This window comes from Pipistrellus kuhlii, unplaced genomic scaffold (assembly GCF_014108245.1).
Source record: "Pipistrellus kuhlii isolate mPipKuh1 unplaced genomic scaffold, mPipKuh1.p scaffold_m20_p_7, whole genome shotgun sequence".
Classification (NCBI taxonomy): Eukaryota; Metazoa; Chordata; class Mammalia; order Chiroptera; family Vespertilionidae; genus Pipistrellus; species Pipistrellus kuhlii.
This window is the reverse complement of record NW_023425573.1, coordinates 34,088,056-34,112,838: the sequence shown is the minus strand read 5'-3', so window position 1 is coordinate 34,112,838 and position 24,783 is coordinate 34,088,056. Positions and strand designations below refer to the sequence as shown.

Below are 24,783 nucleotides of genomic sequence, written 5' to 3'. Positions count from 1 at the left end.
ACCATTCGGCCCGCGATTTAGGCTGGATTTTAGATTTTGGCCCCTTCTCTGATTGAGTTCGACACCCCTACTCTAATGCCTTACACATAATAGAAATTCACTAAATCTGTTAACTACATAACCCATGGTTGCCACACAGAATCTCCCTTTCTCTTTCTAAATAATGTATGGTCTTAAACTTAGCATTTGTAAACTCACTGGTGCCATTTTCCAGTTTGGGAAACTAGTTTTGGCACGTTTTAAAATCACGTGTCCAGATATGCACATGGTCCAACACAATCAGCTTCTTTACTCACCGAGACCAGAGTTGGCGGAGTGACGGGGATTTCAGCAGGGGCAGGCACTCTTGCTGTTTCTGTTACCTGTGATTTTTACAAAGGATATTTACAAAATGCCCACGAAATCAGGGAAGTCTCACAAACATTTAGCTCATGCAAAATGATAAAAGTAAGTTGATAAAAAGAGCTCTGTCCTACTAAAATTAAGTGTGAGCATAGGAAAGGAGGAAGGCAAGACGCCCTGAGGGCTGCCTCTGTAGTGCAGACTGCTGAGGGTCTGGCCATGAGTCACAGGGATGTGTGAGAGACAGCACGCAATCCGGTACCAACCTTGGCCTCACGCCCATGAAGTACTTCGAAGCGCTCTTCGCGGATTGTGGTATCTGTGATGCTCAACCCTACTTCCTTCTTCACTTCAATGCCAGCCTGACTCTTGTAAGTCTCTGGTGTGTCAGCGAAGGGGAACTGGGGCGAGGGCGTGGGCTCTGCTCTCACCCTGGTCTCACCAGGCTTCACAGTGGGTGCCTTTACGGATTTGGTAATCTTCTGAGAAGATGTGGCTGACAACTCTTTTTGTAATGTAGCAATAGCGCTACCGGCTATTGACGCCTTAAATGAGAATGGAAGTCAGAAAATAAAGTCACTCAACTGTCATCCAAGTCATCATTGAGAAGTGATTTGCCACTAGGATTTCTGTTGTGAGTCTCAGTCTATTCTCTCTTTTTTTTGGGGGGGGGGGCATTTTTTTTTAATGTTCTCATTATCATTTTAGAGTGAGTGAAAAGTCAGTTAGAGATGAGCCCGTTATAAAGCTCATTGTCATTCCTGCCACTTTGTGAAATATATTGAAAATATCTTTCTTAAAGAGTTGTATTAAGAACTCCTTATTTTACATTCTTATCATAAAGGAACTGAGGGTCTTCTAAAGCTCAGTCAAGAATTTTCACTCAATCATCCAATGCTGTATTTGAAAATACCACAGTGAGCTATTCAAAGTCAAGAAATTATTAAAATACTTGATAAATTCTTAAAACCTACTTTACAATAGCACATTTATGTTTCAGCCACAAATCTATTTGAAAGGTGAAAATGTAGGCATTCAGAGAAGTAATTTAAAAGCTTCCTTACTATTTTTTTATTTTGTTGCTTTCTGTGATTATTTGATTTCAATAATAAGTTGGGACTATCCCAAATATAGGTATCAAATGTACCTTACAATTCTTTGAAAGCATACAAGGTTTGGATTCTATGTCTTGGATGTATAGAATAAGAACAAGAGTTTACATATGCTGAGGGTTAGTATTGTGCTGTCCCCTTGGGAAGGGTTTCCCATGTATTAATTTGCCCCGATGACAAAGCTAATAAGGGGCAGGGCCAGGACACTAAATTCAGGGTTGTTTGACTCTACAATCCAACCCAACCACCACATAATACCTCCCCCCCATTTTGTTATACTGAGGATACAACTCTATGATGTCTCAATATCTGTCTTTAGTATTTATAGACATTCTCAGCTAAGTTACTCTGAAATGCCTCATAACATAAGGAAAAGTAAATAGTATAATTACAGAATGTGAAACCAAGAGAAGCCTGCATGAATGTGTCTCTTCAGAGCAGTGAGACAACCACCTGCTACTCCAGGCTCACTCTGCCTGGCAAGTGTCAGAAACCAAACCTTAGGGACTCTGAGTCCACTATGAATGCAAATGGACACTAACAAAAACAGGCCACATTGGCCTCTACCAAAGTCAACTCTGTATCACACATCAAACGTTTAGTTCCTTTGGGCCAGCTATTTCTTCCTCGTCCTTATTAACCTCTTACCTCATATCCATGTTCTGTTTTAGGTACAGAAATCTTTGAAACGGTAAAGTGAGGGCTTGCGGTGCGGGGGCGTTTATCCACATGGACTAATCTTTCAGTTGTTACATCTGTAGTTTTCTTGATCTGCATAGAAATGAAACTTGGTGACACCACTGTCCACAAGGTTACACTTGCTTTCCCAGGGTGTTAGAAAAAGCAGCAGGTTCCCACTCACCTGTGATGATATATGCATTCCCATTTGATCAGTAGTTGTGATATGAGTCTCAGAAGGAGCTTGGATCACTCGAGGCTTGACTGCTTTAGAGACAACCTGGGGTTCTGAGGCGGGACGCTGGGGTTGCTCAGTTATCTTTGTGGCAGAAACATGCTCCTTATAGCCATAATCTAATGTAGTCTGCTGAGCATATGATTCTTCAAAATGCCCAGGCTCTCTGGGCTCTCTGACACGGGCCTGGTCAACAGCAGCAACAACTGTTGCTACAGCTTCTGCCCTTTTCCCAGCGTCCACCTGGAAACAAGGTTTCCAGAATTAATACGCAGTCATGTCAAAGTCAGGCTGGGCAATCTCCTCCTAGGAGAGCAGATGAATGCCTAACGGCGTGATAGTCAAAGGGCACCCATGTTATAGATATGTTAATGACTCTAGAAAAACAACTCATAAATACACTCAAGAACTTGATATTTCACAGATTATTACAATGTATGGACATCTGGTTAGATAGACTCTGTATACAACTGCTTTTTTAGACTAGACATTAAATCACACACAACATAGGACAACACAACATGTATATAAAATAGTAAGAAGATTTTGAGTTTTTCAAGCATTATGTCTGAGGCAGTCAATTAGCCCTTAAGAAATCAGAACTTTGGGGCTGGTTATCTTCATTGATTCTTTTTGTTATCTTCTCACTCATTTAGTCTTGTGTTGACACAATGACAGTGATGATAAAAATGTACTCAAATGCCATCCAAAGAAATCAGTTGCTGCAAAGTTGTACAGTGCATGCAGATCTGAGGTAACATGAAAGCTCACGAACACAGAGAGAAGCACATTCATTTACTTATGATTCTGCAGGGATAAGAATTTTTTAATCTATAAGAAAATATCTCTCTTAAAACACAAAATGAAGATATTGTGATAAACATGAAAAGTGTTATATTTGTATTCAAGAGAACAAATTTTCCTATAGAAGTTCAATTTACTCTTATTATTTCTGGGAATTAACAGGAAAAAAGGAAACAAATGTTGTTTTCTCATTTCGTGAATTTGATTAACACAAATGGGAACACAGTTTGCAAAGGAGTTTCTTTTTTTAAAAAAGATTTTTGTATTGATTTTTAAAGAGAGAGCAAGAGAGAAAAACATCAATGTGATAGTGAAACACTGACCAGCTGCCTCTTGTATGCCCCCTACTTGGGATTGAGCCTGGCAACCCAGGCAAGTGCCCTGACCAGGAATTGAACTGGCAACCTTTTGGGTGTACGGGAAGATGCTCAACTAACTAAGCCACACCAACCAGGACAGGAGTTTCTCTTTTAAAGATTGATTCTATGCAATACTTGGAAAAAGCATGTTATAAAAATCACATTGCCATGTCCATCAGTGCTCTTTCAGAGTAATGCTGGAATATTTTATTCATGGCCAGTTTTCTTTCCTACTGCTGTGAATAGCATCTAGATTGCATCTGAAATGTTTTCCAAGTATGCTACCTGTATAACTGTTAAAATTGTTATCTGAACCATTTAAGATACAAATGAGGGTTTTTTGAGATGGAATTGGGCCATTTGTGATCTAGTGCTTTATCTAGTGCTTCCTTCTAGGAAGATACACTTTAATTAACCTGCCTTAAAGAACTACAAATATCATCTTCACTCTAAATGGCATTTTAGAAAAAACTGTAAAATATATGTGAGATTTAGGTGAAGTTTGTTCATCTGCTTATTTACTTTTTCTTTTAATCATATAGGCCATTAGTTGGCCTTAATTTTGCAGATGTTTGAAATGTTAACATCTTCAACAGATAATATATATTATATAATGTTTATATTATCTTATATCTATAACTTTGCTCGTAGAGTTGATTGCATTTCCATTATATCTCATTTGAATCTTTCAACCAATCTACAAAGTTATCAGGTTGAGTTTTAGTTTTAAAAATGAGGAATAGACTCAAAGAAATGATCTTTTGCCAACTGAAATATACAGATCTTGTTATAAAACTTATGTACATATAAAAGGAATATTAATTATAGTATGATATCTTAAATTAGGGAAGCACCTATGCATTTTTTTCTAGAGTTAATGTACACCAAGTCCTTATACATATGACAATGGTGGACAACTAAACATGCATACTCTATGCTCTTAGCTGCTTTTGTTTCTTAGTGTATCCTAACATCACTCATTGAACCAAAGAATCCAAATCATACCAGTTAAATAGTGAGAATTGATTTAAGAGACACAAAGAGAAGTGTTATTTAATCTGGCTTTCCACAAATGGGAAGGCTAACTGTTCCATGGAGGAACTGGACTGGATCTCATCTCTCATGTTTTGTTGATCAGTTAAGTGATTAAATGGAACACCAGGACCACAATGACTCATGACAGATGAAAGGTTATGAGAGTTGATGATGAAATGGGATGAAACAATGCTTTTCACCTCCATAGCATCAGTTTCCATCTCTTCATAAAAAAGATATATTTGTTCTTGCTTAGTAGCAAATCCTTCTCTAGTCCTTGGCAATGTGGCTGGTTCAGTAGGTTTTGCAGTGGCAATTATTACTTTGGGTCTAGCCACCTTTTCAGCTTCCATTATTAGCTAATTTTTAACAACAAAAGCAAGTTATGTCATTTAGAAATAACAAAAATTCAAATAACATCACTCATGAAGTATGTTACCTATTGGAATTTCTAGCATCTATGAGGCTTCTGAAAGGCTGATATGGCATTTAATATTAGTCTTGGATAAATGTTTAAAAAGCTAATCTTAATTCATGTTTTAGAAAAAAAACCAAAGATGTAAAGATAGAAAATAAAACTGAGAGAAATACAGATAGGACTCAACCATGATGCTAAAGAAATTGAAAAAACTTTAGTTGTTGATTTCTAAACACTGTATTAGCAATAAAGAATAAAATTAGGTAAATAGCTCATGTGGGGTAAATGAAAGAGTCATGGGAAATAAGTTAATTCATAGAAATTTCATAGCTACAAATAACATTTTCATGGCTTATGTGCATTTATTCTGGATGGATAATTCCTCCTCTAGATTTTAATATCATATCTTATTTAGCTTTAGTGGGAACTACTACAGCAGGCACTATCATTTTCTCAGCTTCTTTTCTCATCTGATATTTTCATAGGGAAAAAAGATAATGTTTCACATGAAGAAAATGATGGATAATTTTGTTAAATAAGTCCATACTCTACAAAGTAATATACTGAATTTATGACCCCTTCAAAACATACATCTTCTTGACAGTCAGTAAGATTCAACATATATATTTCATAATTATATATATATAAACTGTACATATATATAAATATATATATATATATATATAGTTTTATATATATACATATACATATATATATATAGTTTTATGTTCATGGAATATATTAAAATTAGCCTGCATGCAATTTCAATCATTAACTTCTGGAGAATTTCTAGATGTTAATAATAATAAAAAAAGGAAAATAATAGTGAAGAGATCAGTGGGGAAACAATTATGTAGTAATATTAACAATAATAAATAATTTGGCCATTTATTTCTAATAATTTAACCATATAAAAATAAATTAGGTTAATAGTGTCTCATACATAAGAAATTTTGAGATTGGTATTAATGTATTATAATAGGGGATTTCACACTTGGTATAGTCACCTTTCCATGAGCAACTTGGATTTGTTCTTGTCTAGTAGCCATTGCTTCTCTAGTTCTCAGTATTGTTTCTTGTTCTTTGGCTTTAGCAGTAGCAACTGCTATTGTAGACAAGGCAGTTTTCTCAGCTTCCTTTCTCATCTGATTATTACAGTAAAATCAAGGTTTAAATTGTACAAAAGTTCATACACTCATGGTATGACCCATCCATCCCTCCCAGTTATTCAGCGTTAAAAAGTTAGCTTTCACTTGGCAATATTTGCACACACTGAGTGGGAATCACAAAATTTAGAAATATTAACTATAAAAAAAAAACTCCAGGTGACTCTATATATTGCTTCTTCATGCAAAGAATAGCGGTGGATAAAATGAATTGTAAATGTTACACATAGATGAAAATCAAATGTGCAGATAAGATTAATGGTAAGCCATCATGTAATTACTATTTTGTTTTTAGTTTGGGATCCAAAAAGGAAAATAAACATTAATAATTTATACCACATCATAGTCATTATTTACTAGGAATCAGTCTAAAGGTAAACCTTTCCAGTTTCAAATATCTGTATTCACCTTTTCCTGAGTTATTTGAATTTGCTCTCTCTTGGTAGTGATGCCTTCTCTACTTCTTGACACTAAATCTTGTTCTTTGACTTTGGGTGTGGCAACTATAACTTTAGGTACCACTGTTTTTCTAGTTTCTTTTCTTATCTGGTCATATGATAAAAAAAAAAAAGAGAGAGAGAAATGGTCATTAAATTTCATACATCCTCTAATAATAAAAACTGAAGTTAAAACTGAGAAAAGAAGCAAAATTTCTTCCTAGTCAAGGACATTTTAGTCACTCTTAAATACATCATTTGAGGTGCTTTGATCATTCATTGGTAAAAATATTAACAACAAAAGAGTTCAGTCTAAAAGAAAAAAATGTGATTAGCAACAAAAGAATAAGGGATACATTTCTCTTTCTCACACTATTCTTATTATAATGTACGGAAAATTTCAGCAGAGCCATCCATGAATAACACATACTTTTGCTTGTTATCAACAAACGTGTACACTGCAGTCTACCTCAATCAGAAGACATTAAAGTGAATTATAATATCATGTTAGTAACAATCCAAAGAAAGTGTGAAGGTTAGGAATAAAAAGTGGCAGTGAATGCTAGGTAGACGGCATAGAGATTGTGAAGTTTTCCTATTGAGTTATAAGACAACGACGAGGTGGAAAAGTGGTGATTACGATCCATGATGAAAATGCAGGTGGCTTGCAAAAGATGACACAAGAGTGAATTTAACACAGGCAGGAAGTCATCACCTGTTCATGAGTTACATGCATTTGATCTTGCTGTGTGGCAATTTCTTCTTGAGCTCCCAAAACTGTTTCTAGTTGTGTGGCCTTTGCAGTGGCAAGCACCACCACGGATGCAGCGGTTGTCTCAGCTGTCTGCCTTATCTGATTTTCAGAGTAAAATAAAGATTTGAGTTTCAAAGGGGGCTAAAGAAATGGCAAGGTATCTTGCAACATTCAGGGGAGAAAACATCACGTTTCCATTTCAAAGGTCCTCACTTGTATTTAAAACACAGACTTTTGTTTTTCTGAGGAATGGGCTCCTTTATTTCCTACCTGCCCTGTAGCAAACTGTCCTATAACTGAAAAGTTCTGGTCTTTGAGAAGGGCTGACATGCTATGGACCCCAGTGAGTGGCCCATGGCAAATGCCTGGAAAAATATAGGCAGCTGAACCTGCCAGTCACCAGCGTTGTGATGGCAATGGGGGATTTCTGTGCCCTTGATATGGATCCAAAGTCTCTCAGGTACTATAGGGAGAGAAAGAGCAATCCAACAGCTGGTAGCCAGCCTTTTAAGCATTAAAACACATTAAAAAGGTTCTCAACTGGACTTTTTCAAAAAAGTAGTTCTGGGATCAGCAAAGAGCTTGAGATTAAGAAAGGTGAGCACAGCCAACCCCCAAACACAAAAGAATTCAAAGCAGATGCCTCTTTTCTGGCACTTTAAGGTTTGATTTCTCACGAGGTGACACTGAGGTTGTTGCCACATGGCGGAATGACACAAAAGCAGAGACAAAATACTCCTGCGTCACTGGGAATCAATCCATGATGAGGGCTCTTTCTTGAAGCAGTACTGATCTTGACGTCCAGTATTTCCTCACTTTTTTGTGATTTTCAGTTAGCGTGTTCATGACTGGTGTGTGTGTACAAGCATGTGTCCTACAACTATGCAGTTTTTGTGTTATAATCGAAGTGACTGAGGGATCAGGCTGTGCATGAAAAACCTGAGTGTACAACTGGGCAACTGGTCTGGGGTGATAGCTATTTTCTGTATGCTCTAGTAAAATGACGTGCCCCAACATGTCCTAATAAATAATCTCCCCAAACAAGATTGAGTGGTATACTGTAATGAGAACAGAATTTCCATCATGAATGAGTTTCAATACTAGACATAGAGAATTAACAAGAAGAAAATACACGCAAAGACACCTTCTTTTAGAGGTTGTGGTTATAGAGCTCATGTAGTCGACTGGAATGTATTTGACAAGGAACTACAGGTATTTAGAAAATTACACTTACTCTTTCTTGAGTTATTTGTTCTTGTTTTGTAGTAATTTCTCCAGAAATTCTAGTTTCTTGTTCTTTGGCTGTCGTCGTAGAAATTACTACTTTTGGTACAAATGCTTTTTCAGTTTCTTTTCTTATCTGAAATAAATAATAAAAATAAAACCGTATTGTCTCCTGATCTCTAATGGAAGTGACATAATTTTTATTAAATATAACAAAATAGGCATTCAAAAACAGAAGTGAAATAATTTTTCTGGAGATACTACTAAATGAAATAAATCATCTCATTTTCATTAGTGTGACCATACTCTTTTTCTGTCTGCACCATAGTTATACTGCTTAGAGCAGTGGTTCTCAACCTTTCTAATGTCGCAGCCCTTTAATACAGTTCCTCATGTTGTGGATACCCCCAACCATAAAATTATTTTCGTTGCTAGTTCATAACTGTAATTTTGCTACTGTTAATGAATCGTAAGGTAAATATCTCTGTTTTCTGATGATCTTAGGCTCTACAGTACTGGTTCTCAACCTGTGAGTCGAGAACCGCTAGCAGGGTCACCTAAGATTATCGGAAAACACAGATATTTACATTATGACTCATTAACAGAAGCAAAATTACAGTTATGAAGTAGCAACGAAAATAATTTTATGGTTAGGGGTCATCTCAACGTGAGGAACTGTATTAAAGTGTTGTGGCATTAGGAAGGTTGAGAATCACTGTCCTAAAGAGTCAGGGAGCCCTAACCGGTAGGCTCAGTGGATAGAGCATCAGCCTGCGGACTGGAGGGTCCCAGGTTCAATTCTGGTCAAGAGCATGTACCTTGGTTGCTGGCACATCCCCAGCAGGGGGTGTGCAGGAGGCAGCTGATCAATGTTTCTCTCTCATCTATGTTTCTAACTTTCTATCCATCTCCCTTCCTCTCTGTAAAAATATCAATAAAATATATATATATTTTTAAAGAGTAAGGGAGCAGATATTAAGTTATTTCCAAAGTAATGGGTGTTCAGTGATCTTTTCCACCTTTCCCAGTTCCTACTCTTCCTCTTCCTGGTTTCACCTCCCTCACAGTCGCACATGTAGTTAGTGTATCCCAGACCCCCTGTTTCTACTTCCAGGGTGTGTTTACAGAGACCCTTTTGTCTGATGAGGGAAGCAGTTGGTGACATGCAGTGCCCAGGAACACACAGATACAAGGGGGTTTTATTAGTGTGATAACCACCAGGTTGCCCAAGCAACACCACCCTCCACAGCAGACATTATTATATGTGTTGACACAGGTAGCAACAACAATCATTTCACATCAAAAACCATTCCCACCTGTTCGTGAGTTACGTGCACCTGCTCTTGTTTTGTCGTAATTATTTCTCTGGTTCTTGATTTTAATTCTTGTTCCTTGGCTTTGTCGGCAGCCATTACTGCCTTGGTTACAGCAGACGTCTCTGCTTCTTTTCTCATCTGATTTCACAGGGGGAGAGAGAGGGACATACTCTCATACTCTTTGTATAAAACGTTACAACAGTAAATCAGGATCAAGGCATACACGTCATACAGGAGAGGATAAGGAGGAAAGCCGGTACAATTTTAAACGATCACAGAAAAATCTATTCAAAAACGAGGTGGGAAATTATCCTGGATTTATAACACTTTCCAGCCATGAATCAGTGTCACGTTTTATTTTGAGGGAACCAAAAGCAAAGGTCTTTGGGAGAAGCTTAGAGAAAAGGGATGTCTGTCCTAAATAATGGTTCCCAGGCCTGGCTCTTGGAGCATCTGGACTCCTGATTGACTGGCCTGGAGCCACAGCCCTGAATGCGCCCTCCCCACCTGCCTTTTAGTGACAGTCCAGGCTGCCCTGCCTAGGGAGCACAGTGGTACTTCCAATACCTGTCTGACCTCCGTGTTGACTTTCTGAAAGTGAACTTTTGGCTGCCTCCCTGGGTGACAGAGACCCAGTACTTGGGGGTTTTATGTCTTGTACCTCTCTGGTATCTCAGACAACCTTTTGCTAAGCAAGTCCTGACACCTGGGGCCACGTTGGGCTCAGTGCTATCCTCAGAGAGATGTGGGCATTGGCTCATCCCAGATCCATGCAAGCAAAGCCAGGCCCGGCCCGTGGGCTCACCTGATCTTGGGCAGGTGGGATGTGCACGGCAGTCGTGGTTGTGGTTGTCCTCTGAGCAGCCTGCTCTACAGCGCTGATGCCTGGTTCTCGCACTCTGGCCATGTCAACCGCAGCAACGACGGTCGCAACAGCTGCACTTTTGTCAGTTTCTTGTTTCACCTGGATTGGAAACGGCCAAGCATGTTACTTTTCAAAATGAAGACTTTCTCTACATTCTGCAGAAAACAACAAATAGGATCCCGGAAACTGAGCTACCTAGAATAAAAAACACATGTGCATAGGAATAAAATGCACGTGTGCATAAGCACTTCTCATTGCCAAGAGAAACAGGGTGCAGGTTGTTAAAAATCTATGTTTTATGTACACCTCACAGATGAGAGCCTTTGTCCCAATCAAAAATACTTTTACAAAGCAAGAGCTGGTCTTCAGTGTCTATATATTCTTATGTTCCAGTGCACAACCTGCACAGACTTCTTTCCTGACGGGATTCTATCAATAGTTGGAGAGAGGAAAGAAGACGGCTCTCAGGGTACCTCTTTGGCTGCTGCAGCAGCGGCAGCAGCAGCTCCGCTGATGGTGGTTTGCTCCTGGACCCCGTATCTCCCTTCCCATCGCTCTTCCGTCCGGATCTGCATCTGCGTAGCGCTGGTCACCGTCGTTTCTCTCATCTCAGACTCAGATGAGGCCACGTAGCCCTCCTGCTTCCACGGGGGCGGCACCTCGGGGCCTTGGCCCGGAGTGGGGGTCTGAGCCTTCCGGATGGGGGACGGGGACTTCACAGACCGGATGGGCGACGTGGAGATGGACGAGGAGATCCTCCCGGCCGGGGACACGGACCTGAAAGCAAGCAGCAGAGGTGAAACCCCCTGACTAGGCACTCTTCTCTGGCCATGAGAGTTGAATAAGGGCAGGGAAATCTGGACATGTGTAATGTAATGCAGGGTTTTAAAACGGGTGCCTCGGTAATGTATTCCGAGGCAAATGATGTCCTTGAATGTAATCTGTCTTAAGGCTCCCTAAGCCTTACTCTCGCTGAAACTTGAGAACCAGACTTAATTCTAAGGGAAAGAGTTTCGTGCCCAGCTCCACTTCTCTCACATTTTAAAAAGTGACAGTAGAAGGTGCTTCCTTAAACTACAGCCAAAGGAAGGCCCTGGCGAATATCAGACCCACAACTCTCAATTTCTCAGTAGTGCCGACTCTGGGGCAGGAGAGCAAATACTATACAGTGCATGTTGAACAAAGAGAGGTTTCTGCAGTCAAATGCATGAAAAACAACTTAGATAAAAAGTTACAATAATAAACCAGGATGAAGATGCAAACATCACCCAAGAGAGGAAAAGGAGGAAAGCTAAAGCGATTGTAAACGATAACAGAAGATCTATTTAAGACTGAGGTGGGAAATGATCCTGGATTTATAGTACTTCTCAGCCATAAGTGTCACATTTATTTTGAGATCAGTTAAAGCAACGGTGTTTTGGGGAAGCGAGGCTAAACAAGTTAGACCTTTTTTATTTTCCTGTGGGACTTCCCACAGCCTGCACCACGCCCTCATGCCTTGTCAACCTTCTGGTAGGAGGTGCTTTCTCAGAACTGTTTGGGGTGTAGGCTGTGCGATGTGCTTTGGAAACCACTGCTCTAGTCACAGTGTGTGGCTTGCTCTTTAAAGCTGTCTCTGTATTTGTTGCCCTCAGCCTCATTGTGTTATGCTCTGGACTTCTTTTAAATATCTTTGTAGTTAAAGTGGCAGCTGGCTAGTTTGAAACCCAAGGATTCTATGGTTTTTCTTTTTATTAAATTGATAACGTGGCTTCTTCCAAAATAGTTTGCAATGCTTTTCATGTGTGTCCAAAGTACAAAAGCATTCATCTGGGTGCTAAATCTTGGCATTTATAGTCACACAAAAAAGAGCAGTTTCAGATCAACAGTTCTAGGGGTTGGTTAATTAACTATTTTAAGATAAAATTTTCATAATTTAATTCTTAATCCGTAAGAAGGTGTATTAACTTTCCCCTCTAGGTGGTAGTATTGCCTCATCACTGCATGTAACTGGTACTTCATACGGGAAAATATTTATAAAATGTTTATAAAAGTATTCTGGGGGTGGGAGAAGACAGGGGTCCAAATATATGGTAACAGAAGAAGATTTGACCTTGGGTGGTGGGCTCAAGGTGCGATATACAGATCTTGTAATGTATAAGCCCACTCCTGAAACTCATGGGTTCATGGTGACCAATGTCACCCCCAATAAATTTAATTTAAAAAAGAATTCTGGCACTCCGTATGGTATTTAACTTATACTGATAACGAGGGAAACAATTATTCTAATTAAGGCTGAAAGTACAGTTGATACCTGCTCTAAATCACAGAGTAACTAAACAGAACATTACAATATTAACCAATTTAATGAAGAATCTCAATCACTTTCTTGAAGAAGGTTTTTTGTGTGTTTTTTTGAAACCAATTTACATTTTATAAACAGTTGCAATCAACTAAAGGGCGATCTAGGGGAACTTGTCTCTGTTTTGGAAGTGACTGCCTTAGAAACAGAATGAAGACCAGCTTAAAATAACTTGGCTCTACACTAATTGAAGAAAAGCAAAGTGACATGCTCTTCTTAGTTTCAACCTGTGCCTTGTTCTTGCTGTACCCAGTAAATTGGGTTTAATTCAAAAAAGCGAAAGGCATGATTAGCATGATGTGAGTTCTTAGCAGCAGGTTGCAGGTAAGCCCATAACTGTGAAAATCTCTGTAAGTGGAGTCATTATAGGAAAGTGCTATTTCTGCTTTTACGATAAAAAAATAATCACCTGGTCACAGCTAGATACAGTGCACCTTATTCAATGAAGTATGTTTTAGAAAGCAATCTAGCTTGGATAATCATTATTTTCTCTATAAAAACTGATCGTTATATTTCTTAATTATGCTAAAGCAAATTATGGGGGCTAAGTAATTATGGAGTTGTTATTAATGAAATTTCAGAACTCGAAGTGCTCCATGGAATCAGGAAGCTCTGTGATTCTCAGTGATCCTTAGGCTTAGATCTAAAATTCGGTGAGGTTGTTATATGCCCCCCAAATCACGTGTGGCCTGTCTTGTGATTTCATGTTGTGCAAACTTGGAGTTAAGCCTGGGACAGAACACTTCTTCTATTTGTTAGCTAGGTATGATTTTTTAAACTGAGCTTTTGTTCAATGCTTTACATTAGTGTTTGCCAATATCTTTATAATAAAAATTGGAAAATATCTAGAATTTTGTTCATATATTTATTGGACATTTAAATTGCTTCTTGTGTGAAATGCTTGTCTTCTGTCATTCTTTTTCCTTTTAAAATTAATTTGTACAGGTTTTTTAGTACACTTGGTGCATTAGTTCTTTGTCATAAGTATTGCAAACATTTCCCCCACAACTAATGTTAGCATTTTGCTTCTGTATGGGGTTTTACCCAGCCTCAGCATGCACAGTTATGCAGATTATGTATTGTTTCTAGGCTTGTACGTTCACATTTCAGACATTGTGTATTTGTTATAACACTTTTAAACATTTTAAACTTTAAAATGTATTCACAAATGTCTGTTTGGTTTAGCCATGACCTTGCGTTGGCCATACATACATGTTTATTATTAGATAGTTGAATCTGTGGGTATATTTTTAAAGTCTCTCCTTCACGAAAGCCTTTACAGGCTTTTTTTCCCATTGTTTTGGTTTTTATTTTTTAATTTAGCTCTTTAGTCAAGCTGAGATTTATTTTACAAATGGTGTGAGGCAAAGGTTATTATTTGTTTTCTTCCAAAAGGGCAACTAATCGGGCCTTGATTCTTTATCAAGGGAAATATCCTTTCCCCGCTGAACTGAAAGGTCACTTTGATTGAAAATTGAATGTCCTGAATATCTGAATCTATTTCTGGACCCTGCTCTGCTCCCCTGGTGTATTTTCTATTTACTTACCAGTAGCATACTATTTTGATTACAGTAACCTCTCGATAAGTTTGAATATTTTTAGGTCAATTATCTGCTTATTATACTTCTTTTGTAATTTTTCTTGCATGGAAACTTTCTCTACATTTAAAACATTCATTCAAACTAATCAAGAAACACTTTTTTTCCCCCTCCAAACTTTGCACAATTTTTAGTTCATCATATTAAAAATCTCAGAACGTTAAGCCAAATTCCAAAGTTTTTAATCTGCTGTCTACAGTTTATACTTGATTAAATAATTTCTGAGACCTGATACATGCTCACTTTCCAAAATACCCCCCTATTAACTGAATCTAAAAACCATTTTATTTTTTAGATAAAATAACTTAAGCATATGCAAAATATTTAGAAGGTTTTAGTTATTATCAAAGGATAAAAACATTTGTATAATTATTTTCTATTTACAATCTACTGTATTTTTCCGGCGTATAAGACGACCCCCTAATTTTACAGTTAAAACATAGGTTTAGGCCTATATTCGCTGTATAAGACTACCCCCCACTTCCGCTTTTTACTAGAACACAGTGTAGCTTCGGGTACAGAACTTGTATAATTTGCATGCATAAAAAGCCTGCTTGGATTGGCTGAGTTAGAGAGGCGGTCTATTAAAAAAAGAACTGGTGTTGCCTCAGAAGTGGGGGGTAGTCTTATACAGCGAATATAGACCTAAACCTATGTTTTAACTGTAAAATTAGGGGGTCGTCTTATACGCCGGAAAATATGGCACCTTCACCTAATTATCTCAAATACTCACAATATACCTTGAAACCATCCTTATTGTGATTCCCTTTAAGTTATAAATGACATGACCAAAACCTTAAGCAAATTATTTAAGTTCTTTAGCTTCAATCATCTATCTATAAAATTAGGGGTAAAAATTCTTAGAGGTTGCTTCAAATATTTAATGAGATAATGCACATAGCGTACCAATCACATGTTTAACACAGACCATTTAATTATTACAAATATTTTCCTAAATCACATTGGTAGCAAGTGATGAGGTTTGACTCAACATTGAGCAACCAAACCAATTCTGTGCTGTTCTCATTTCGCTGTGCTTTTTTTTCCGTCCCACAAAGCAGATGTTTGTTAAATTGTATACATATAAGAATTTAGAATTGTAGCATATAAAAATTCTCCAATTTACCTGTGGACAGAGGAGATTTGTGAAAATCATATTTAGTACCCTTTTTTGTTTACCTCCTTGATCACATACTACATTGAAAAAATATATGTTTTTATTGATTTTAGAGAGAGAGGAACTGAGAGGGAGAGAGAAACATCAATGTGAGAGAGAAACTGATTGGTTGCCTCCTGCCCACCCCCTACTGGGGACAGAGCAGCAGCCCTGGCATTTGCCCTGACTGGCACCTTAAGGTGCAGGGGAAGATGCTAAACCAACTGCACCACACTGGCCAAGGCTAAACATGCCACATTTTTTTTTATTGCTTCCCTCTATTTTTCTTCTTATTGGGTGAAACCAAATTCAAAAACACATAGTGACCTGATCGCTTTTAAGTGGTTTTACCTGACAGGAGATGGGGTTGGCGCCCGCACATGTCTGACCGGGGAAGGGGAGTGTCTTATTGGCGATGGGGACTGCTGTCGAGCCAACTGTGCTTTGGCAGAAATGGATGGTGGGGTGGGAGACCTCGATTTTGGCTTAGGAGGTATCCTGGGAGGTGTTTTATGTGGCAGCTGTTGCCCGGTGGCACCATCTATGACCATCTCTACTGTTGCAATTGACCTGGCATCAAAGTGGGCTTCAATCTTCTGCAAGAGACAAAAAACAAAGCCCACAATGAGAAGGAAGTTGGTGAAACCACAGTCTGAAAGGCTTGACCCCCAACCTTATAGAGAAATACCTTTTCTATTCGGGTTTGTCTTGTTTCTGAAATCTGAGCAGTCGAAATAATTGTCTTTGTCTTTTTAGCGGGTACTACTTCTTCACCTGTAGGAAGGGAAAGATAAATATTTAGGAGGGGGCACCATGTCTCATTTTTTAGTTCTGACTACAGAGTCAGGAAGGTTTTCTAGATGTCCCAATAGAGGAAAATGAAGAAAGCTGTGAATTTTGTATGAACATCAATTAGGTTTAAAAAAAAGAAAAATGTTCATTATTAGATAAGAATTTACTTAGATGTGCTAGGGGGTGGGATTGGCTGGGGAGTGGTCAATGGGGGAAAGAGACATGTAATACTTTAAACAATAAAGAATTAGAGAAAGAGAGAGAGAGAGAGAAAGGATTTACTTAGGCATTTAAACATTATTTTTCATTATCTGCCAGTAACTTGAAATTTTAGATGACAACTAAAAGACTTCTACTGGGGCTAATAACTACAGATTGCTTCAGTCATGCTGAGCTCCTGCTGAAAATCTCAAAGACTTTTCAAGGGTATTGAAAAGCTAGCTTTGATTTCAGCTTATAGCATTGCCAGACCTCCCTCAGAGGGCAGGCCGATGGACCTCGGCCCAACTTTGTCCTGAAGCAGCCCTCCCCACTTCTCCCTGTTCCTCAGCCTCCAGCCAGTACCTTGAACCAGCAATTCAGCAGTTGAAGTAGCTCTTCCAACGCTATTGGTGGCATTTACTGAATAGGTCCCAGAGTCTTCAGGGTACGCTTCTGCAATCAGTAAGCTGTAGAGGTCGCCTTCTTGTGAAATTTGAAAATCAAGGGAGCTCTGGATTTCGGCTCCGTCCCGATAGAACTTCACCACAGGTGTAGGGATTCCAGTCACTCTCACTTGGAGTCGCACTTGGCTTCCTTGTCTCACGGTCATGCTCTGCAGTCGTTGAACAAAGTTGGGTGGCGCTGTTTCTGCTGCAAGGGGAAGAGAGGAAAGTCAGGACTGCAGCCATGGTGCTCCCTGAAGGCTATTTTTAAACAATCACAGCTCTGATGCCAGAACCAGGCAATGACTTGCTGAACCAAACATCCTTGACTGCCCTTGAACCCAGCTCCTCCAGCAGATGACAGCAAGAATGGAGCCAGCAGATGGCAGAAGGCAATCCTGCCACCATATTTTATTTTATTGGCTTTGTGCTGTTTAGCAGTTCTAGGCCATCACATTATATATATATATGTGTGTGTGTGTGTGTGTGTGTGTGTGTGTGTGTATATATATATATATATATATATATATATATTTTTTTTTTTTTTTTAAAGAAAAGGCCTCAATCTTGTTATAACATTTCTAGATAATCTTTCTGGCACTTTCTCCCAACCTTACCTCTAGTCTAGCACTATATTAACATGTTAAGGTAACTTCATATTTCCATAAGGTGCATTCAGATGAATTCCAATAGTTGGTTTGAAGAGTGTACCTGTGACTTACAGGATCATTACATTTTAATTTAATTTTACAAAACCTAAATCATTCCCAACTTGGTCTCTATTCAAATAACCCAAACATTTACTTGCATTTAAAATGTTAGTCTAAATAACAATGTGATTTAATGTTACTTATGCTATGGAAAGGAGTTTTCTTTTTGTTAATGATGTCAAAAGAAAAAATTTAAAATAAACATGAAGAGCTAATGGGAATAATTTCTATATGTTATTGAGTAATAAATAATAGCAGATGCTGTCAACCCTGTGCATTTTCCATTTCTGAATTTTCTGGTTGTATGTTCACACCTGACGTTACCTGATGTGCCTCCTGCTTAGTCAGTGATAGCCCAAACTTGAACAGTGCTAACGGCATAGTTTACTGGGTAAACACATGTGACATTATGCAGCTCCTGAACGATATTATTGTGTAATTGCAAAGTTGTGTGATGGTAAAAAGTCTGGGTATTGATGTCTTATCAGGAAGTAAAGCATAGAGGCGAAAAGGACAGTGGCCCTGAGGGCTGGTTACAACTTTTCTGGAGACACTGTCAGGCATCTGAATAATAAACAAGCACAGGCTTTTTTCTGTGCATGTTTACTGTGTCACAGTATTAGAAATTAAAAATAAATGAAGATTGTTAAACTTTGAAGCCCACAACAGAGTTTCTTAAATGGGTGGTTTGTGTAATGTTTGCATCAGAATCATCTAAGTGTGAATTCCTGGAGAGCTGCATACTTCTTTATCAGGCTTATAAACAAGTCCCCAAGCCTTTCTACTTGCTCAGAAACATGATTTTTAACCTTTCCTAAATATACCTGTGAGTGTTTGATATAGTATGTGCAAAGAGGAGCTGATTCTCAGCCACGTTTGTGCTGTAGGTTGAGAGGAAAAGGAAAATCCCACAAGGCAAACAGCGTTGCTCTCAAAGGCAGCCTCTAGCTGGCCCTTATGAGCCTGGAGCTGCTGGTACCTGTGCTCAGTGGCTCTTTGGGGACCCACGGCCTGAAGGTGCCCTCGGGGGGTGCAGGGGAGGACAGGCCCGCCCCAGCGTACCTGTCACGAGAAGCTCAGCAGTACTAGTCGCTTGTCCAGATCCATTGGTGGCTCTCAGGGAGAATCGTCCACTGTTGGCTTTCGTCACGGCGGGGATCGTCAGTTTAGCGCGGCCATCGCTAAAGGAGATCTGCACGCCGGGCAGAGTGGACGTGGAAATTGCCTGGCCATCCCGAAACCAGCTCACCTCAGGAACTGGGAAACCTGGAGTGCAAAGACAGTTCACTGTCATGCCGGGCTGGGCACAGCCAAGTCCTGTGCGGGATCCACAAGGTGGGGGACCTTGTCCTAACCGCTAAAAACTGCCCAGAGTGCAGGGCTGCTGAATGACGGTGACACCATAGCTGCAGGAACAAAGTGCGAACCTGCAGACCCTGAAGCAAGTCTGTGGCTCATGCGGAGGCCAGCGCCTTTAGTCTTGCAGGGAAGAGACTGAGGCCAAAGAGGTGCCATGGCTTTCCCAAGGTCCTGGGCTCTCCATGGCACACAGAGCATGAGGGTGTCCATCTCCTGCCCTCCTGCCAGGCAACTTAAAAACACCCCTCAAGTGATGAGAGGGGTTTGTAAAAGAGACAAGCCAAGGAGACTCTGAAATAAAAGGCGACTGCTGTCCTGTTTGAAAATAATTGAAGAGCGAAAGCAACTAAGGGATCTGAAAGCTCTGCCTGCGACAAGTACAGAGGACTGCGCATCTCTCTCCCTCTCTGAGGTCACAGGACACCGTCTTCTCCAAGTCTCCTGCCTTGCAAGTGTGCAATCACCATGAAAATGCCACACCGTGCAGAGGCGGGCTCTCATACAGAGAGAGAGGAGGCCAAACCTAGTCTTCCAGAACAACACGTGGAGCTGGAGGGCAGGTAGAAAAGCCAGGCTCTCTTCCCTGCCCTAACTGTGGAGCTGAGGACATGCACGTGGGTTGATGGTTTTGTGAATTACACCTGCACCATCAGGCAAAGAGGTACATTCAGAGCGCAGGTCATTTGCATTAGCACAAAGGCTAGTGACCGATCATCCTTCAGGGAGGAGATGAGGACAACCTAGAGCCGTGGTCGGCAAACTGTGGCTCGCGAGCCAAATGTGGCTCTTTGACCCCTTGAGTGTGGCTCTTCCACAAAATACCACGGCCTGGGCGAGTCTATTTTGAAGAAGTGGCGTTAGAAGTTTAAGTTTTAAAAAATTTGGCTCTCAAAAGAAATTTCAACTGTTGTACTGTTGATATTTGGCTCTGTTGACTAGTGAGTTTGCCGACCACTGACCTAGAAGAAGTTTATTTTTTTACCCTTCCATTGGCCAGCCTCCTACTGTGGACAAGGGAATCGTTTATTTGACTGATGCATGGGGATCAAGTGTTTTCAGTGGCAGTTTCCTAAGAATTTATTAGCGCACAGAGTGAAGGAACTAGACTCTATGAAGAATCCAGATTCCACTACTTCACTCTCCGGCCAAGTTCCCTATGAAGCCATATGTGTTCTGCTCTGTTCAGAAGTTGCTGGGCCTCACATGATAAATAAGTGAGTTTTTTGAAATCTGTCAGCATTTATCATGCATGAGAAGAATTGACTTGGTGTTAATATACATATACAACAGAAAATGAAGAGTGATTACATATTTGTGCACTGTAAAATTTAAGTGTTATTCAGTTATAAATAAGATTGGAACATAAAAAGATAGAAAACAAAAGGAAAGAGGAAGGAAAAGGCAATTTTATTTTATATCTTTATTATAAGCCATAAAATTAAAAACAAAAGGGGGGCAATGTACTTAGGGAGCTACATCAAGCATGATTTTCAATTAATCCATTTGATTTATATGGCTGGTTATGATAGTGCAGTAGGCAGTACTGATTAAATAATTTTGAAATTATTTCCAATACAGTTTGTAGATTATCCCCATTTTTTTTTCACAAGATGCTCTCATAAGTCATGCATTTCATGATATTATTCCTACATTGAGCTATGAAGAAAATGAAGAAGGAAAGAAAAAAAAGAGAACTTTTCTTTCAAATAAATTTCCAGGGTCATTGTTTTTCTCTCTCTAATAGATACAACAGAGTGGCATATATTATTTTTTGTTGTCATTTCAGAATGATTGGAAATCTTTTTCATTCATTAGAATCACTTAAAGATTAAAAATTAAAAAATAAAATAATTAGGAGTTAGCGCACCACTGAAAGTTGTGAGAAAAGTCAGCTGTATTGTAATTTTCCACATAAAACCACCGGGCTCAGGCACACAGGCTGGTCAGTCCAGGCTGCTGGGCCAGTGGCTTTGTGGCTGGCCCCTACTAGGCCTGAGTTCTTGGCTTCCAGTCTGGCTCTGCAGCTGAACCCAAAAATAGAATGGCCAAATCTGGCCTTACTTAACAGCTGGATTCTGACATCAATTTTAATCCGATGCTAACTATTTTGCTTTGTAGAATTATAAATATGAATAAAACGCTTTCAACTTATGATATTGTAAGATATTATCAGTAACCTGTGAATGGCATATCCTTCCTTATAAGAATCCTTCCGTAGGGTGGGACCAGTTCTACAAAGTGAAAGCAGGCCTAAACTTGACATCAAGTCCTTAGAGCAAAGTTTTCTTACTGGGCTGGAGGCAAAGGAAAGGAAGGAAAGCGGGAGGGAATGTGTGAGCTTACCACTAATGTGAGCCTCAAAGGTTGCAGTACTACCCTCCAGTACTACAACACTTTGTAACGGCTGCTTAAACGTCGGTGCTTGAGCTGCCATCTTCTCAGGCACTCTGAAAATGAAGAGCAAATAAATTAGAATGTCGCAGTCAAGGGCAGCTCTGGAGCTATTTTGTAGATGACACACATTTTCAAGCAGATTGCTCCATAGATTGTCTGTGGGTCTGGCCTGATGGGCCTCCTCCTTTGTGGCTTGAATTTGAACAGTCGGCCTTTGAGTTTACTTAAAGCCCAACAGCAGTGAGTGTAAGGGGATATGGAAAAAAAAAAAAAAAGAAAAAAAAAAATTAGGTAAGCAGAGCAAGGAATGTACCCTAGAGGTCAGAGAGGAAAATTTGGGTTACCAAGGGTGGGAAATCTGAGGTAGAATGGGATAAAAGGAAGCTAGAGTAAGAGGGTGGGAGTGGATGGGTTGAGGGTAGGGAAGAATAATAGAAGAGATATATGGAAATGTGAAATGATTTTTTTGCAGCAGTTCAAAAAAAGAGAGACAATTGTCCAAAAAAATTTTCTTTCCTCCCAATTTTTTTCACTCACTGTGAATATATTTATAAAGTTGACAGAGATTCAGACATTTTTAACCTAAGTAATTCAGGTGATTACTTAAATCATCAACAAAATTAATAATTTGAACCTTAAAATTTCTTTTCTTACTTGAAAAGTTTTGACAAGCCTTATCAAAATTGCAAAACATTTGTAGAAAGCATACAGTGTTTTCTACTTCTTAATATTTCTTCATCGTGTAAATGCTCAATAAATGTTGCTACTGCTGAAATAAATATTCAGGAAAACTTAAATTTCAGTGAGGAGGCCAAATTTTATTACAGATCTGAAAGAAAAATACTGACTTAATAAGGGACAGTGTGCACACTCTAAAATATGGAAGGCTGGTGTGAGATGTAGATGAAAAGACCTGTGTTTATAATATATTCAAAATAAATGAATACAACATTTTCAGTTAGTCCATTTGTTAAGTGAAAGAAAGTACTTTGTCTATGAGTTTCAGAGAGACTGAAGAATTTCCTGATGCAAACTCCTTATTATCTAATGTGACTGTTCCATTATTCTGATACAAAAGCAGATTCTCAGTGGCCAATTGCTTCATTACTCTTTTCCATAATATTCTCTGTTCACTATAAGTTTATGGAGCAATAATCTTTTAGTAATAATTCTGTATCTTATTGTAACTTTTTATTTGGTTAAAGAGTTCTCTGAGACAGTAAAATTTATATTTGGAAAATTCAGATCATTTCCAAAAGATTTTTTTTTCTGAAACTTTTGTCAATAACTCTTTATTATAGTATATTACCATTAGGGGGAATACTTTTTGTGTCTAACTTATCCTGTTTACAAACTAGTGCACCTTCTTAAAAGAGCTGTCTTATTTTACACCATTTATATGTTTATAGTCATTTGCAATTACTAATTTAATTCCAGGAAGATGGGGAATCAAAGTATACTTAGAAAAAAGAATCTCTGAAACATTATTTCTTACCCTTCTTAGCATCAACATTTACCTCCTATCCTATACTTTGATAGTGAGTTGAATTAAAATACATAATGAGATTCTGAGTAGCTCAGAAAACAATAATATAACTCCCCCCCCCCCAAAAAAAAAAATTTCTAACTATATTGCAATTAACTGGCCTAAGTGGATCTTTTATTCCTATTGTCTAGGTAAAGTTTGTTGCTTTAGCACTTGCTCTTCAGAGGCCTTTGTCTAATTAGGGCAGAAGGTATGCGTCTAAAATGTCAGGCTCCCAAAATAAACTCTCCCAAGTTGACTGACAGCAGGCAAGTGTTCTGTCACTGTCCTGGGACCGATAGCTCAGCAGTTGATTCCCTTAAAAAGCCATCAGGGTGTAGCTGATACCACACGCATTTTATCAGAGCTATTCTTGGGTGTCTCACTCTATCCCTGAGTAATATAACCTTGAACATTTTGAACAGACAAAGAGTCTACAAAAGAAGCAAACATTTCTATCACCATTTTGGACTTCAGCTTTAACACTTTCAGAATATTAGGCACATTTAAGCAATGTGAACCATTGATTGCTGGAACGCTAAAGCGTTGAATGTCAAAAAGAACAACGTTTTCCCGTTTTAAAACAGAATTTAACAAGCGGATTCAAGTCATGGATCCTCACCAGTCACTAGTCATGAGATTAACATCTCTACCTAGGCATTAGCATACAAAGACAACTGGGAACTGGAAATCAATGAGAAAAGGGCTCTGTGGTTAAAAAAGAAAAAAGATGCTGCTCACCTGATTTCTCAAGAGTGCCCAAAAAGAGTGGGACTAAGCCCAAGGTTGCTTCTGAAACGACGTCCTATCTAGAGTTGGTTTGTTCGACCATCTCCGACATGAATCGGTGAGCCTCTAAACCTAAAAACAAAACTACACAGTTGTGACTGTGTAGTTTTGCTTTTCTATGCAATCCCTACACCCGAGGCGAGGCTGGGAATGCACGACTGCTCAAGAGCCAGGGTCTGGCCCTGCCCTTATATTTGCCAGATCTGCTGACAGCCCCACATGCTCAGCGCAGGGCCCTGGTGATTGGCTCTCCTGGGGCAGCCTGATGGGAGAGGGATCTATTTGGTTGTCTCATACCACCTGTCCTTCTGATTGGCAGTGCTAAATTTAGCACCTCAGAAGAGGCTTTACCAGGGAAATGGAACCGTATTTAAAGAATAACTGGAGAGGCTGGGAGAAGCATTTGTTGCCCATGTTAAAATCTGAAAGCACTAGTCTGAGGAGGATTTGTGACAATAGAAGACTTGTGGGCAGTCGTAAAAGAGCCCCAAACCTAAGCCCCAAACCTAAGCCTCTGCCCTGTGAGTCAGGCCCCATTTCTGTTCCCTCCGCTCATAAAAGCAACCAAATGGACCTGTCAATCATGACACCAGATGAGGGACTTTTTCTCATCATCAGATTTCACCTTCTTTGGAAAATTAGTGGCTGTAAACCTTACCATTGAAGAGAGTTTCTTTGTACCACCTACAGAACCCATTTGCACTTTGGGGAGAGATATGCTAATGTTAAT

General features: G+C 39.2%; 1 protein-coding gene across 2 annotated transcripts in view; it reads right to left on the bottom strand.

Moving 5' to 3' along the window:
* Nucleotides 1–24,227, bottom strand: part of TTN (titin) — a 276,330-nt gene extending 252,103 nt beyond the window's left edge. The window contains exons 1-17 of one of the 2 annotated variants that reach the window (XM_045575224.1): nucleotides 24,006–24,225; nucleotides 21,689–21,792; nucleotides 19,049–19,252; nucleotides 17,197–17,484; nucleotides 16,529–16,614; nucleotides 16,192–16,436; nucleotides 11,219–11,522; nucleotides 10,686–10,844; nucleotides 9,881–10,018; nucleotides 8,575–8,700; nucleotides 7,302–7,439; nucleotides 6,558–6,695; nucleotides 5,991–6,128; nucleotides 2,317–2,610; nucleotides 2,103–2,225; nucleotides 609–887; nucleotides 297–362 (exon numbers count right to left, since the gene is read on the bottom strand). In XM_045575224.1, coding sequence (XP_045431180.1) covers nucleotides 297–362; nucleotides 609–887; nucleotides 2,103–2,225; nucleotides 2,317–2,610; nucleotides 5,991–6,128; nucleotides 6,558–6,695; nucleotides 7,302–7,439; nucleotides 8,575–8,700; nucleotides 9,881–10,018; nucleotides 10,686–10,844; nucleotides 11,219–11,522; nucleotides 16,192–16,436; nucleotides 16,529–16,614; nucleotides 17,197–17,484; nucleotides 19,049–19,252; nucleotides 21,689–21,779 — 2,817 coding nt within the window. In that variant the 5' untranslated portion in view covers nucleotides 21,780–21,792; nucleotides 24,006–24,225. Of the gene's footprint in view, nucleotides 1–296; nucleotides 363–608; nucleotides 888–2,102; nucleotides 2,226–2,316; nucleotides 2,611–5,990; nucleotides 6,129–6,557; nucleotides 6,696–7,301; nucleotides 7,440–8,574; nucleotides 8,701–9,880; nucleotides 10,019–10,685; nucleotides 10,845–11,218; nucleotides 11,523–16,191; nucleotides 16,437–16,528; nucleotides 16,615–17,196; nucleotides 17,485–19,048; nucleotides 19,253–21,688; nucleotides 21,793–24,005 lie in introns of both variants that reach the window. The other variant, XM_036422278.2, reaches the window with a different exon arrangement.
* Nucleotides 24,228–24,783: the final 556 nt, after the last annotated feature.